Genomic DNA, 15079 nt, shown 5'->3' on the forward strand with positions numbered 1-15079 from the left:
AGGCTAAGATCTGAGGATCACAGTTCAAAGCCAGCCCAGGCAAAAAAAAAAAAAAAAAAGTCTGTGAAACTCTTACCTCCAATTAATCACAGAAAAAGCCAAAAGTGGTACTATGGCTCAAAGTGGTAGAGTTCTAGACTTGAGCAAAAGGAGCCCAGGGACAGCACCCAAAGTTCAAGCCCCAGGACTTAGCAAAAAAGAAAAGAAAAGGTCCACCTGATGTGGATAAAGAATACCAAACCAAAACAAAAAGTACTCCCAGACTTAATGAATTATTTCCATCATTAGAATTAAGGTAAAACCTAGCAGCAATGACACAAAGTCCCAGCTCCTTTACTTTCCTCTTGGGCAGCTGGAAGACTAGATACAACATTCAAACTATGGCTCATCAGTCCATCTTATAGATGGAAAAATAAAGTTAGGCCCTGTCTAGCACTTTTTGGGGGCAGATGGTAGGCTGAGAAAGAATGGTTCACATTCACTAAAGAATCTCTGGGGTTAGACTAAATCTAAAATTTGGCAAAAATTAGCATGAGATAGTCTAAAATAAAGCAGTTTTTTTTACCTTTACTGTTGTATTTGAATATAAGTAAGCGTGTACATGATAAATGAATACCAGTCCTACTTAGTATATGATGAGCCAAATGTACTTATAATAAATAAGACATATAATATAAATATAAAAGTATATGTAATACATAATATAAAATGTACATATAATGTATTGTAATATTATATAATATATGTACATATAATACATAATATATAAGTATAACAAAAGCAATATAGTATATACATGTGATATATACATGTATAGAATAGTATATACAAATCCAATATATATTACCACTGATATATGTAGTAATGTCTATAGTACTGACTTTTTTGGAATGATGATGAAACAGGGTTTCGTTGTGTGGCCAAACTGGCTACACAATTTTTCTCATTTTTTACCTGGGCCTTCCTGGACTGAAAATTTCCTATTTATGCCATATAAGCATGAGCCATCTGTGCCCAACAACTTAAACTTTCCTATGTGATTATTAGGATGATAGAAGTTAAAATGACAGTAAGAAAGATGAGTCTCCACTTTCTGTGATTTTGGTGGTTTTCTAAAGTTTCAACCAGGAAATAACAGTACATGTGCATTACTTATAAATATGACAGTAAATACCAGAAGATACACCTAAAATAGCTTGTACAGAATGAGACTGGGAGGGATGAGGTGGGGTTAAATGGGTGAACGAAGAGTACTGTCTGATTATGAGTATCTTTGTACTATTTGATTTTTTTTCAACAACACAAAACCTAAATAAACCAACAACACAGAAGAAATGTTAAAGACCATCCTTGAAAAGCACTTTAAAAATGTTTTGTGGAATCAGTAGAAGATTTTACCCAAGTGAGGCAGCAGTGGCTCACACCTATCATCCTAGCTAGTTACTCAGGAGACTAAGACCTAGAGAATTACATTTCAAAAGCAAAAATGTCCATGAGACACTATCTCTACTAGCAAAAAAGCCAGTCTAGAGGCATGGCTCATGTAGTAGAGCACCAGTTTTGAGCAAGAAAGCTGAGTTCAAGCCCCTGAGTTCAGCAGGGGGCGGGGGAGAATTTAGCCCCAAACCATAAGTGAGCCACAACCATAAATTTACCCTCCTATTTTATTCTTTCTGTTTTTCAAGATACTGAAAAGGGGGCCTTTATTTTATCCCTTGGGTGGGTACATAGTCCAGCCATCTGTACATTCAGATCCAGAGAAGAGCCACTGTGACCAAAAGGCTGCAGTGCTGATGCCACCTGAGGCAAGGAATCATTTCTGTAGTACTCACTGTCTTTTTGAGTGCTCTGTTTATACATCAGCTCTGAATGCCCATCACAAATTACTTGTATGCCATGTCTCCCTTCTGTGTTACAGTTTTTCTTGGAGGGGCTCCCTTGGGGACCTCTTCCCATGTCATTTGCAAACCTGTGGGCACTGTGTCACAGGCTTTAAGGACAAACATGGCAAGCACATGAGGTGCTTATGGAGTCTGAAGAAGACTAACCCCAAGCAACTGAACAAAAGAAGCAGTTCAAAAGTTCCTCAAAGGAAATTGATATGCACAGATGGGGATTTAAGGAGAAATATAGAAAGCCCTATGGCATCTGCAGAACTCATACTGTGGTCTTTGAACTAGAGGGTGGAAATCTTGGCTCTTTCAGGTCAGAGACAAGAGAGGAAGAGAATACAACAACCAAGCTGAGAAATTACATGGATATTTAAGCACAGCAATAACTAGATGCTGGAACATAATGAAGGTGCTGTTTATCAAAGAAATCAGAGTAGTTTGGGGTCACAGAGACTGTGCATCAGAAAGGACTCATATTGGAAATGTGGAAGGAATGCAGATTTAGGGATTAAGAGGCTGTGGGACCAGAGATGAACTAAAGGTCACATCAGATTTTATACACATACATACACACACACACACACACACACACACACACACATACATGTATGTATCTTGATTTGAAGCTTAAATTGAGACTTTTATATGTTGTCATCTATTTCTCAGCCCTGAAAATCTTAACAATCTATTCGTCTGATATTGATAATCTGTTTGGCACTTTTCCCAGGAATACCTCAATTCTTGGGCCATGTATATTGCCACTACAGAGAAGTGGTCCACAGGTTGTACATGAATCAGTTTGCAAATTCAGAGTGGCTAGTCTGGCAAATCTGCATAAGCAAGGTTTCACAAAGGAATGTGAAGTGCTTAATGGCATTTGGCTCTGACTCTTCTTGCTTCTCTTCAGCTTTCCTGAAATCTTTACCTGAAAATACTTACATTGTGGGCTCTCTCAATTTTGTGACAAGTTACTATAAGACCCTACATCAAAACCAGCATGCACTCCCAGGTAACAAGCAACTAGACACTTGGAAGAGGAGCAGGCACAGTCATGAATCCCAGCGCCCTCTGTTGGTGGCAGGGAGAATCAGCACACTTTGGCTCTGGCTGGTCCTGTTGGTTACACAGGAGCTTCTAGATCTGTAAACGTTTTCCTTTGTCGTCTTCTGTTGTGAAGGTATGGCGGGGTACCCTGGCTCGCATGCGATACAAGAGGACCAAGGCAGCTCTGACAATAATCAGGCACTACCGGCGCTACAAAGTGAAGTCATACATCCACGAGGTGGCCAGGCGTTTCCAGGGGGTCCAGACCATGAGAGACTACGGGAAGCATGTGAAGTGGCCAACTCCTCCAAAAGTTCTGCGCCGCTTTGAGGAGGCCCTCCAGGCAATTTTTAGTAGGTAAGAACTTGTTGGTAAGTGTCATGTTCATTTTTGGCAATACACTTGACATAAGAATTATAATTCCCGCACTATGAGGACAGACCCTGAGTTCAAATCCCAGGGAGAAAAAAAGTTATTCAGTATCTTTTTTTTTTTTTAAAGAACACTTGGAGACATGGTGGTATGCACCTGTAATTGCAGCACACAGGATGCTGAGGCAAGAAGATCAAGAGTTCAGGCCAGCCTGGCTACATAATGAGACCCTATCTTAAAAAAACAAAACAAAAAAACAAATATATCTTGAATATAAAACAATTAATTTGAGGCTGGTAAGGTGGCTCAGTGGTAGAGCTCTTGTCTTGCATGCATGAGGCCCTAGGTTCGATTCCTCAGGACCACATAAGCAGAAAAAGCCAGAAGTGGTATTGTGGCTCAAGTGGTAGAGTGCTAGCCTTGAGCTGAAGAGCTGAGGGACAGCACCCAGGCCCAGAGTTCAGGCCTCATAACCAACAAAAAATAATAATAATAATTAATTTTTATTTCTGTGCTAAATTAGATGTTACCCTTGTTAGGATTTGATCTCATATACATGGTAAAAGGTAAATAAAAAATAAGAAATGATTCCTCATAAAAAGAAGATAAGCTGGGCACTGGTGGCTACTCAGGAGGCTGAGATCTAATAGGATCACAATTCAAAGCCACTCCAGGCAGAAAAGTCCCCATGAGACTTGTATCTCCAATGAACCACTCAAAAACCAGTAGTGGAACTGTGGCTCAAAGTGGTAAAGTGTTAGCCTTGATCTGAAGAGCTCAGGGACAGCGCCCAGGCCTTGTCCAAGCCCCACAACCAACAATAACAACAACAAAAGGCTAATATAGAACTACTGAAAGCAGAAGTATCCCAACTCTCCATTTGCAGATATAATACCATAAGTGTTCGTTTTCAGTCTTGGCAAGCTTTTTATGTGCAGCTGAAAGTTTTTTCATGAATGGTATTGGCAATATACATTGTTACATAATTTAAATTACTTAAATGCATGCTCACTGATTTTTTAAGTGAGATATGTAGAATATAAAATTGAAACTCTCCACACAGCTCTGTCTTTCCCGAGATAACCACTCCTTAGCAATTAGCAAAAATTATTCTAAACCTTTTGCATGAGAAGCATGGTAGAATGGTCAAAAACACAGGTCCTGGAGTCTGGGTTCATATTCTGGCTTTGCCACTGGCCTAGCTATGTAATGTATGGCAGATTTCTTGGTGCCTCAGTTTCCTTCCCTGTAAAGAATCAAGTAAGCATCTGTCTCATGGATTGCTGAAAGGAGTATGAGTAAATACAACTAAGCATTTCACATAGTGCTAGATACAGGCTGCACTATGGGCAGGGTATATACACAGCCACATACCATGTGGGCTTTTTTCCCCCTCACTTTTGGCTTTACTTAAAAATAAGTCACGCCAAAAAATCAAGGGACAATGCTTGGTCCCTGAGTTCAAGCCCTTCCCTTCTTTCCTCCCTCCCTCTTTTCCTCCCTCCCTCCCCCCCCCCCTCTCTCTCTCTCTCTCTCTCACACACACACACACACACACACACACACACACACGAATAGGGAGTGGTTGGGTTGGGCTAGGTGGGAGTGGGGGGGGATGATTAAAGGGGTGATATCAATCCAGATGCATTGTACTGATAAACTGACTTGCTGAATGATAACGCCTTTGCACAACTAAAGTAATAAAAACATAATTTTTAAGTTATAGGGACAAGTCCATAGTGCATATTTTTAATAGCTACAGAAGACTAATTTGTTTTATTCTGTACTTTAGCCCAAATAGTCTTTTTTATTATTTATTTGTACTTTTTTAGTAGTTATAGGGATTGAATCGAAGGCCTTAAATGTGCCAGGCAGGAGCTCTACCATTTAAGCTATGCTTTCAAACCCTTTTTGCACTGACTATTCTTCAGACAAGGTCTTGCTTTATGCCTGGGCCAGTCTGGCTGCAGTCCTCCTACATGTGCCTCACCATGTCACTGGGGAGGACAAGCACATTCCACTTTGTCCAGCCATTGTGCTTTCCTAGTAGCAGGGATAATAGGCTCAGACCATGGGGCTCAGCCATTGGTTGAAACAGTACCTCAAAACTTTTTTGCCCGGGCTGGCTTCAAACTGCAATCCCCTGATCTCTACCTCCCAAGTAGTTAGAATTACATGCTTTAGCCACCACTTCTGGGTGAATAGGCTTCTTTTTAAGTTTTGAGATTTATTTGTGGCCTAGAATTGTTCAATTGGTATATTGTGTAAAACTCAATTTGCTCATTCAAAGAATATTTACTGAATGACTGCTATGTTGAATGTATTAGTTGGCTTCCAAGGATATGGTAACAGACAGGAAAGGATGGGAAAGGTAGCCCCAGCTTCCTCAGGGATCAGAGTTGATTAATATATGTATTCATCTGGTCAAGAGTTGGCAAGCTTTTCCTGTAAAAGGCTAGTAGTCAGTGTTTTAGGCTCTACTAGATATATATGTTCTCACATATTCTTGTTTTGGTTTGATTTTGGTTTGCAATTGGAAGACTTGGCACAAGCTATAATTTACTCCTAAACTTGATTTTTTTTCAATCAGAGTAACACCAAGAGAAGTGTGTTAAAGGATTCTACTGTTAACTGTGAATATTTTTTGTTTTTCTGGAACCTCTGTATATATCTAACTGTGTTTTAGGATTGTTCCTCTTCCTCACAGTAATTCCTTTGTAATTGAGCCTGCTTCAGTGTTGTCCCTCCTCATTTCATTGAAGCTGTTGGTCTTCTTTATGGCTGCAGCTGTTCTTAGAGGCACATTGTTAAAGTTGGTAGAAGGAGTGATAAGGTTGAGGAGCACCAGCAGCTCTTTCTGGTACTTAATTTCCCAATGTGCCTCTGTTATGGGGGGGGGGGGCCCACTCTGGAATCAGTCAGGTGTAGGCCTTATCCTAGGACACACCTGAAAGGATGATGAATCTATTATTTCTGTGCCCTTAAACTCAGGTTTGCATATTCTTTATCCAAAGTGCTTCAGAATTTTGAAATATTGACATAGACTTTTCAGTTGAACTGTGCTCAAGGAGTTTGGGGTTTTTGGATTAGGAATGCTCAATTTGTATTACAAGAGCTATGTATCACTAGTATCTCATTGCTTTCAAAACACACAAATAACAAAACAAGTATTACAAAATATTTGCATAAAACTATTGCAGCCAGGCACTGGTGGCTCACACCTGTAATCCTAGCTATTCAGGAGGCTGAGATCTGAGGACTGTTGTTCAAAGCCAGCCTGGGCAGGAAAGTTCGTGAGACTCTTATCTCACAGAAAACCAGAAGTGGCGCTGTGGCTCAAGTGGTAGCCAGCCTTGAGCTGAAGAGCTGAGGGACAACGCCCAGGCCCAGAGTTCAAGGCCCCCCCCCAAAAAAAAAAAACCTATTGCAATAACTTCTGTGTACATTTTGTAGGCATTTGACCTTTTTTTTTGTTAGCATAGTGTGCAATTACTTTGGTTTCATTTTATTTAAATTCAAGAATAAATGGGATCATCTTTCTAAAGCTTGTACCTTTTGTTTATTTGCTTACAGGTGGAGAGCAGCCAAGCTCATCAAGAGCATACCTGCTTCAGACCTGCCGCAGGTCAGGGCAAAGGTAGCAGCCATGGAAATGTTGAAAGGTCAAAGGGCTGACCTTGGACTCCAAAGGGCCTGGGAGGGCAACTATCTTGCTTCAGTAAGTCCAATGTGTAATCTACTACTCCTTTTACGAAGAAAGGAATTTTTTTTCTCCAGAATTTACAAAAAAAAACACTTTCTGAAAAAAGCTACATCATACCACATGTATTAAGCAACTCTGTAACATGGCCTTAGGCCATTTAAACCTTCCCTCGCATTATTCAGCAACTATTTTTAATTACCTCCTTTTATTATTCCCAAAGATCCATTCCATCCTCTCTCCCATTTCATAATTTTAAATTGTATAAGTCTTTGATGTTACAACCCTTTAGCAGCCTGACATCTGGGGTAAAGAGATAAAAGTATGCATCTGAAATATATAAGTGGAGTTCTAAAGCAGAATTCTGAAAGGTTCCCTCTGCACCTGAAATGCTGAGCATTCTCATTTCATTCTTTCCTTTCTCTTTCAGAAGCCAGATACACCTCAGACCTCAGGCACTTTTGTCCCAGTAGCTAATGAACTGAAAAGGAAAGACAAATACATGAATGTCCTCTTTTCCTGTCATGTCCGTAAGGTAAGGCAAGCTTGAAACAGACACTTGGGGGTGGGAGTGCGGGGGTTTAAAAAAAAAAAAGAACTGATTCAGATGAAACCCACTTTCTTAGACCTGCAGTAAAACATGATAGTGGTATATAACACACTACCCCATAAGTAAGCCACACTTTTCCATGCTGAATAGTGTCAGTGCTAGACGGCTGACAAGACTAGTTTTCGAGCTAGACTGTAATGACTTCCTGAGGAAGTAAATGTTTTGTTGTTGTTTTGTTTTGTTTTAATTTTATTTTTACCTTTAAGTAGTTGTGCAAAGGAGTTGCCATTCAACAAAGTAGTATATGGGAAAAAGGAATATTGATCAATACCCTCCCTTTCATCACTCTCTCTCATCCCTCCCAACCTAACCCTTTCCTTAATTTTCTCAATCTTGTTGGATATGCATTGAATTTTATGACTGTATTTTCGCCCCCTCCTCCATTTTCCACCTCCACTTTGGAGTACCTGATTCCTTGTATTTATTTTTTTATATTAGCCTTTCTAAGGTCAGTCCTGGAGCTTGAGTAATTAAGTCTCTTGTAATAACTATTTCTTTCAAAACAAGTTAGGAGGACATCCTTGAAGTCCAGTACTTCTGTCTAACTGCTGTGTGTCTTTTGTAGTACCTGTAGATCTTCTCTGTATTTACGTTCATTTAGTGCTTTTTTTTTTTTTTCTTTTTTTGGCCAGTTCTAGGGCTTGAACTCAGGCCTGGGCACTGTCCCTGAGCTTCATTTGCTCAAGGCTAGCACTCTACCACTTGAGCCACAGCACCACTTCCGGCTTTTTCTATTTATGTGGTACTAAGGAATTGAACCCAGGGCCTCATGCATGCTAGGCAAGCACTCTACCACTAGGCCACATTCCAAGCCCATCATTTAATGTTTTTAAAACAGGCATTATGGTTATTAGCATACTTCAATGTTCCTAACCTGGAGGTGACACAAAGTGGAGGCAGAGATGCTATGCAAAAACAGTTCGAGTACTTGTTAAAACAGACTGAAAGTAGGTTGTCCCTAAGGTGAGAACAACAGGTCTGAGTACTTATTGACATTGCCTATGAGAAGTTATTACCCTAGGCCCAGTCTATAATGCTGTGGTTGGTCACCAGTGAGTCAGGAAATTCAGTTACAATATTTTTTCTGAAACTTGTGATCTCATCCTCCATTTTAATTTTCCTTTGCATTTCCCCATCACTACTACTAGCTGCTACCAGTCAGTTACTACACTCCATAGTCTAGTCCTGCACTTTGAGAGCCAGAAACTGTATTTTATCACCTGTACCTAGAGCTAATCAAACAATCAAAAAAAAAGGCTTTTGCTAATCACATTTACCCATCCACACAAAAAAAGTATAAGGCACATTGCTTATGCAGTATGGTTGTAAACATAACAAAGCAGTGTGCCATTTTTGTAAGTCCTATGCCTAGTATCCAGTATCTGGTATTCCAGCTTTTTTTCTGGTTATACGGAGGTAATCTCTCAGACTTTGCTGACCAAGCTGGCTTCAAACCTCAATCCTTAGCCACCTCTTTTCTGGTATCTAGATAACTGGAAAGTCAAATTACTAATCAGAACAATTAAAGAGGGTTGCATGATTTTAAGAATTAGGTCATCAAACACAGAAAATCCTCGTATCTCTTATTCACTGAGAATTAATTTATATCTGACCATTTTATCCTGGGTTCCTATGGATAAAAATTGAAAATTTCATGCTCCTGTGGTTCAAAGTTGAATGCAAAATACTCTTTCTTCCCACTATAGCTTAGATAATATCCTCTTTAGAATCTTTTAATACCAAAGATACACAAGGCCAACTTAATGCACTTTCACAGAGCCCTGTTCTTTATGCTTTGATTCTTTTTAAAACGGCCACTTTCCATTAACCACAGTTAAAAAGTGTTCTTTAAGGTGAGAGACTTCTGCAAATAGCTCCTCTCACCCACACTGTTTTCTCTGTCTGACTTTCTGGGGAAGCTTTGTCTCTGACCCGCTGTGGCTCTGACTAAACCTATAAACAGATCATTTGAAGTGTTTAGAGAAAATACAGAATGGTAAGAATTTTTTCTTGTTGAGGGTTTTAGCTTTGGGTAGAAGAAACAGGATGAGATGTTATCTAATACTGAATACATAGTCCAGTTTTTCTATTACTTTATGAATTTAAATGAGAGATGGTGTTCTGTGTCTTACTCAAATGTGGGGTTTACATATGTCTATCAGATTTTTTTCCTTCTTTTTTTTTTGTTTAATTTGTTTTGTTTTTGTGACAGTCTTAGGCCATGAACTCATGGTCTGGGCACTGAGCTTTTTTGTTTAAGGATAGCATTCTTACCACTTGAGCCATAGCTGCACTTCCAGCTTTTTGGTGGTTAATTGGAGATAAGAGTCTCACAGACTTCCCTGTCCAGACTAGATTGAAACTACAGTCCTCATATCTCAGCCTCCTGAGTAGCTAGGATTACAAGCATGAGCACTGGCATCCAGCTCCTTAGCTGTTTTGATATAACTAAGTTCCACAACCTAAGACCTGATATCTTTCCTACTCATTTGATTCGTTTTAAGGATGATTTGAGTTTCTGAAGCAGAAAGTAAAGATTAGTGTTGTATTCTCTTTAGACATTGCATTTTCTGTATATAAAATAACATTTCTAAACAAAGCTTCAATATGATTGCTACTTTGAAGATTTTTTCATTTACATTTTATTTAAATGTATTCTTCATGCTACAATACAACCCTTTAAAATCAATCAAATACATAGCATTAAAATGATTTCTCAAAACTTACCCAATTTAAATGACAACCCACAATCACAGCTTCTAAACTTCTACAAAGCAGCTTCAATATCTAAAAGAACACAATAACAGAACTGGAATGAAATCCCATCTCAATGCAAATTTAAGAAAAGTGAAGAATATTATCAGACTTACCAAAATGTATTAAGATAATATTATTTAATATGCCTACTTTTTAACTCTCTAAACTTGTTCCCAACACCGAGAAGGTTTGTATTTCTAATACCTGAAAGATTTTTGTCATTGCTTTATAGATTAGCTTATGTTCATATCATAGACATATGGGCATTCCATTTTGACTCTAGAATGACCTTGAAATTTTGCAATAGGGTTTTGAAATCATTCTTTTGCACCATATTCATGCATTTCTCAATTTGCTGCCATAAAAGATGTGGCACATTGCTTTTTCTTAGTACACAGATTCTGTTAAATGGTCTCTGCTCTCTGTTCTCAGATTGATGCAAATGGTGGTTAGTATTCTACAACATGGCTTTCACAGAACCAGTGTTTTGTTGAATATTAATAACTGTTTGTTGAAAAAGTTTCCATAAACTAAATATGTTTGAGAAAGCTAGGTTTAAACATGCTGTTTAAGAGCCAGGAGGGCAAGAAAGTCTATGAGATGCTTATCTCCAATTAAGCACAGAAAAGCCAGAAGGTGAGCTGTGTCTCAAGTGATAGAATACTAGCCTTGAGCAAAAAAGCTCAGGGAAAGCCAGGCACTAGTGGCTCATGGCTGCAATCCTAGCTACTCAGGAGACTGAGATCTGATTATCCCAGTTTAAAGCCAGTCTCCCTAATTAACCACCAAAAAACTGGAAGTAGAGCTATGGCTGGCGTGGTAGAGTGATAGCCTTGAGCAAAAGAGCTCAGGCACTGTGTTCAAGCCCTAGGACTTGTATGCACGAATATATACACACTCATATACACCCCCCCCCTCAAACCAACTGAACCGCCTAACTTTTCTTTTATGAAGGCTAATGCTGTGCAAAATGATTTAGGGAAGCTCTTTTTTTTTTTCTTGTCAGTCATGGGGCTTGAACTCTGGGTTTGGGCACTGTCCTTCAGCTCTTCAGCTCAAGGCTAGCACTCCACCACTTGAGCCACAGTGCCACTTTCTAGTAGTTAATTGGAGATAAGAGTCTCACACTTTCCTGACCCTGTTGGCTTTGAACCACGATCCTCAAATCTCAGCGGTGCCCAGCTTAGGAAAGCTCTTTCACACACCATTTTTCCCGTCTTTTGAATAACACCAGGCCTCTGCTGTGGCCAAAGAGATGCTATGTGTACCTAGTCATCAAGAACAGTAATTCCCTGACACACAGGCTGTTTCATACTTCATTACTGACACCATTTTCTGTCAGGTTGAAGATTTGGAAAATAGGCTTTGGATATAAACTAAATGTGTAGAGAATTGGCTGACTTCTAAAACTGCAGAACAAAGAATTTGAATTTTAGTGTCTCCTACCTATAGCAATATATTCTGTTAAATCTCATCAAGCCTGTCCTAATTTACTTATCTGAGTAGCTTACTAAAGATAACAATGTTTTCAAGTTAATCTCTAGCTTCTTTTTTTGTGGTTGTTGTTGGTCGTGGGGCTTGAATTCTGGGCTGGGGTGCTGTCCCTCAGCTGTTCAGCTCAAAGCAAGTGTTCTACCATTTGAACCACAGCACCACTTCCAGTTTTCTGGTGATTTATTGGAGATAAGAGTCTCATGGACTTTTCCTGCTCAGGCTGGCTTTGAACCACGATCTTCAGATCTCAGCCTCCTGAGTAGCTAGGATTACAGGCATGAGCCACCAGTGCCCTAACTTCTTTTTTACACTTTGGGTTAGAACTAGGGAGAAAGGGCAGGGGTATATGTGTATATACAAATATGCACAAACACACACACCCTGTCATTCCTTTCTTTTATATATGTATTATCTGATATATAATTGTATATAAAATATATGATGTATATGAATGAATGAATATGTGTATATGTATATATACTGTGTATGTATATAGATATGTATAAACATATATATACATATTTATGTGTAAACATATATACACATTAGAGGTCTCTTCTAACTCTAGTTGGAGACTTGTTTTTTCCTTCTTGACAGTGATTTGAAAGTTTTTACTGATAGGTACATTGATTAAAATAGTACCTAAGTCTATGGTTGAAACATCCTAATTAACAAGTAGCTAGCTACTTGCTTCCCAAATGCCCTGTGATTAATTTTGTCTCTTAGAAAAAAGTTTATCTACAAACACAGAACATTCCCTACCCGCTCATAGCACTCTATACAAATACAAACCCATAGCTGCTCGGGGGGGGGGGGGGGGGGGGGGGGGGAGGGTGTGTGTGTGTGTGTGTGTGTGTGTGTGTGTGTGTGTGTGTGTGTGTGTGTGTGTGTGTGTGTGTGTGTGTGTGTGTGTGTGTGTGTGTGTGTGTGTGTGTGTGTGTGTGTGTGTGTGTGTGTGTGTGTGTGTGTGTGTGTGTGTGTGTGTGTGTTTTGCGCGCGCGCTCACACGCCAGTATGCTAATCCTGGGCTTGAATTCAAGGCCTGGGCACTGTCCCTGAGCTCCTGTGCTCAAGGCTAGCAACCTGCCACTTGAGTCACAGCTACACTTCAGCTTTTTGGTTGTTAATTGGAGATTAGAGTCTCTACAGTCAGACATCTCTTCCCCTAGGTGCTTCCAGACAGATAACTTGATTTCATTGTGCTGAATTGCTGTGGCTTCTTATCATGTTTTCTTACAGGTAAATCGGTTTAGTAAGGTGGAAGACCGAGCAATTTTTGTCACTGACCGTCATCTGTATAAAATGGACCCCACTAAGCAGTATAAGGTGATGAAGACTATCCCTCTATACAATGTAAGTTCTTTTGAAGTAAAAGAATCTGTACCTGGGTTTTAAGAAGCCTAAGCATTCCTGACATTTTATGCTTTTATTTTATTGTGTTTTATACAGATGTTTGATTTTCCCTGGGGAAGATCCAAAGTTTCCAATAGATTAATTACAACATTTTTTAAAGTATGAATATTATGGATTCTGTCTCATCTTCATTCATTAAGTGTTTAAATGGAATTTACTGGCATTTAAAAGGAAATGGAATATATTATGAAAAGATTATTGCTTTTTTAGATTATAAAATATATGCAACTTTCAGTTCTTTTCACCAATGTATTCTATACACATTTATTTGTTAGATTTCCAGTCTAAATCCACACCACTAATCATATGTTCAGAGTTTTCAAAAGTTTCTGTTCATTTTTTTATTTGAAACATGAAATTTTATGCATATATCCTTGAATCTCAGTATGAGATGATGATGTTGTTGAGGAGGAAGAAGAGGAGGTGGAGGAAGAAGAGGATACAGAGTCCCTCTGTTTTGTCCAGATTGGTCTTAAACTTGTAGGCTGAAGTGATCTCCCTGTGCCAGACTCCTGAGAAGCTGGGAATATAAGCACAAACTACCACATCTAACTCAGATTTTTTTTTTTCCTGTGTAGTAGTATCTGTTAAATGGCTATTCTGATTCTCCAGAAAGATTCTACTAGACAGCTAGATCATTTCATTTGCCAGTTGAGTTTTCTCTGCCTCCTATTTCTTAAAGAAGAAAGCCTGTGATTATCTAATACTAGGATATATGAAAAACACTAGTTAGAGTTTTACTTAAAATTATTTTTGTCACTGCAAAAGAGGTTGAGAAGAATAGTGTTTATTCATTTTATTTTGTAACATTAGGATCCTTTCGCTTTGTAAGGAACAAAGAAGGAAAACTGTTTCCTATCTCTTATTAATGATGTATGGACCTATGAATAATTGTGTTGAATAGGGAGTTGGGATTTGTTTTCACTACAGTGCCCATTACTCTCATTCCTCCCAACTACAAACTGTGTTCCTTTCAATCTACAGGTCAACAGATTGTAGGTAAGGAGAGATGATGTTCTAAGACACTTTTGATTGCATGTAGCTTTCTTAGCAAACAGTTGTAATCTTAATATGTCAGAGTTTAAGCCTAACAACCCTGTTGTCTTATAACTAGAAAACAAATCACATTTTGTCAGTCTAAGGGAATGTGGAACCAACAAAAGTTAATTATGATATGTAATTCCTTTCTTTATGTTAAAAGGAAACCCATCAAATGCATGATATAAATTCAATATTTTGACAATTCTTTGAACTAAAGCAATTTTCCCAAACTTCCCTTTTCATATTCAATGGCTTATATGTATAATCACCATTTCCCACCATCATTGCTAATGATTTTTAATGATACTGTGTAGTGTCATAAAATTTAATAATGCATACTTACTATAATAAGTTTCAACACCAAGCGATAAATACATACTGTGTTTTAAGTATTCCACCCATGTCCTTTTTATCCTCATGCCATCTTTGTGAGTACCACCCTATGTCCAGTATCCAATATCTTTGCCAAAAGGCTGTCAGCCAAAACCCAACCTGCACACCCATCCCATGGAGGGCTGGAGGTGTGAAGAGTAAAGGGCAAAGGAGTTAACACCCCAGCCTATTACTCCTTCCCAGTGTGGCTACCTTCCCTTCCCTGACCACTTCCTTCTACTTGCCACCATTCCCAAATCAACCTGTGTATTCATCAGCTTTGCTAGGGTCTGCTTCTAGGAGAAAGCAGGTTGGATGGAAAAGGGGACTTCCAACTGTATCTGTAATTTTTTAAAGTCTTAAGCAAATATGACAAAATATTAA

The 15079-nt window shown here is 38.9% G+C and overlaps 1 protein-coding gene across 1 annotated transcript in view; it reads left to right on the forward strand.

Annotated features, from left to right (window-relative positions):
• Nucleotides 1-15079, forward strand: part of Myo1d (myosin ID) — a 303418-nt gene that overhangs the window by 178137 nt on the left and 110202 nt on the right. Inside the window, exons 17-20 of the mRNA XM_070027221.1 lie at nucleotides 3070-3293; nucleotides 6882-7026; nucleotides 7439-7543; nucleotides 13109-13222. Of these exons, the coding sequence (XP_069883322.1) occupies nucleotides 3070-3293; nucleotides 6882-7026; nucleotides 7439-7543; nucleotides 13109-13222 (588 nt within the window). The remainder of the gene's footprint in view (nucleotides 1-3069; nucleotides 3294-6881; nucleotides 7027-7438; nucleotides 7544-13108; nucleotides 13223-15079) is intronic.

This window comes from Dipodomys merriami, unplaced genomic scaffold, assembly GCF_024711535.1.
Source record: "Dipodomys merriami isolate MVZ:Mamm:240054 unplaced genomic scaffold, mDipMer1.0.p SCAF_19, whole genome shotgun sequence".
NCBI lineage: Eukaryota > Metazoa > Chordata > Mammalia > Rodentia > Heteromyidae > Dipodomys > Dipodomys merriami.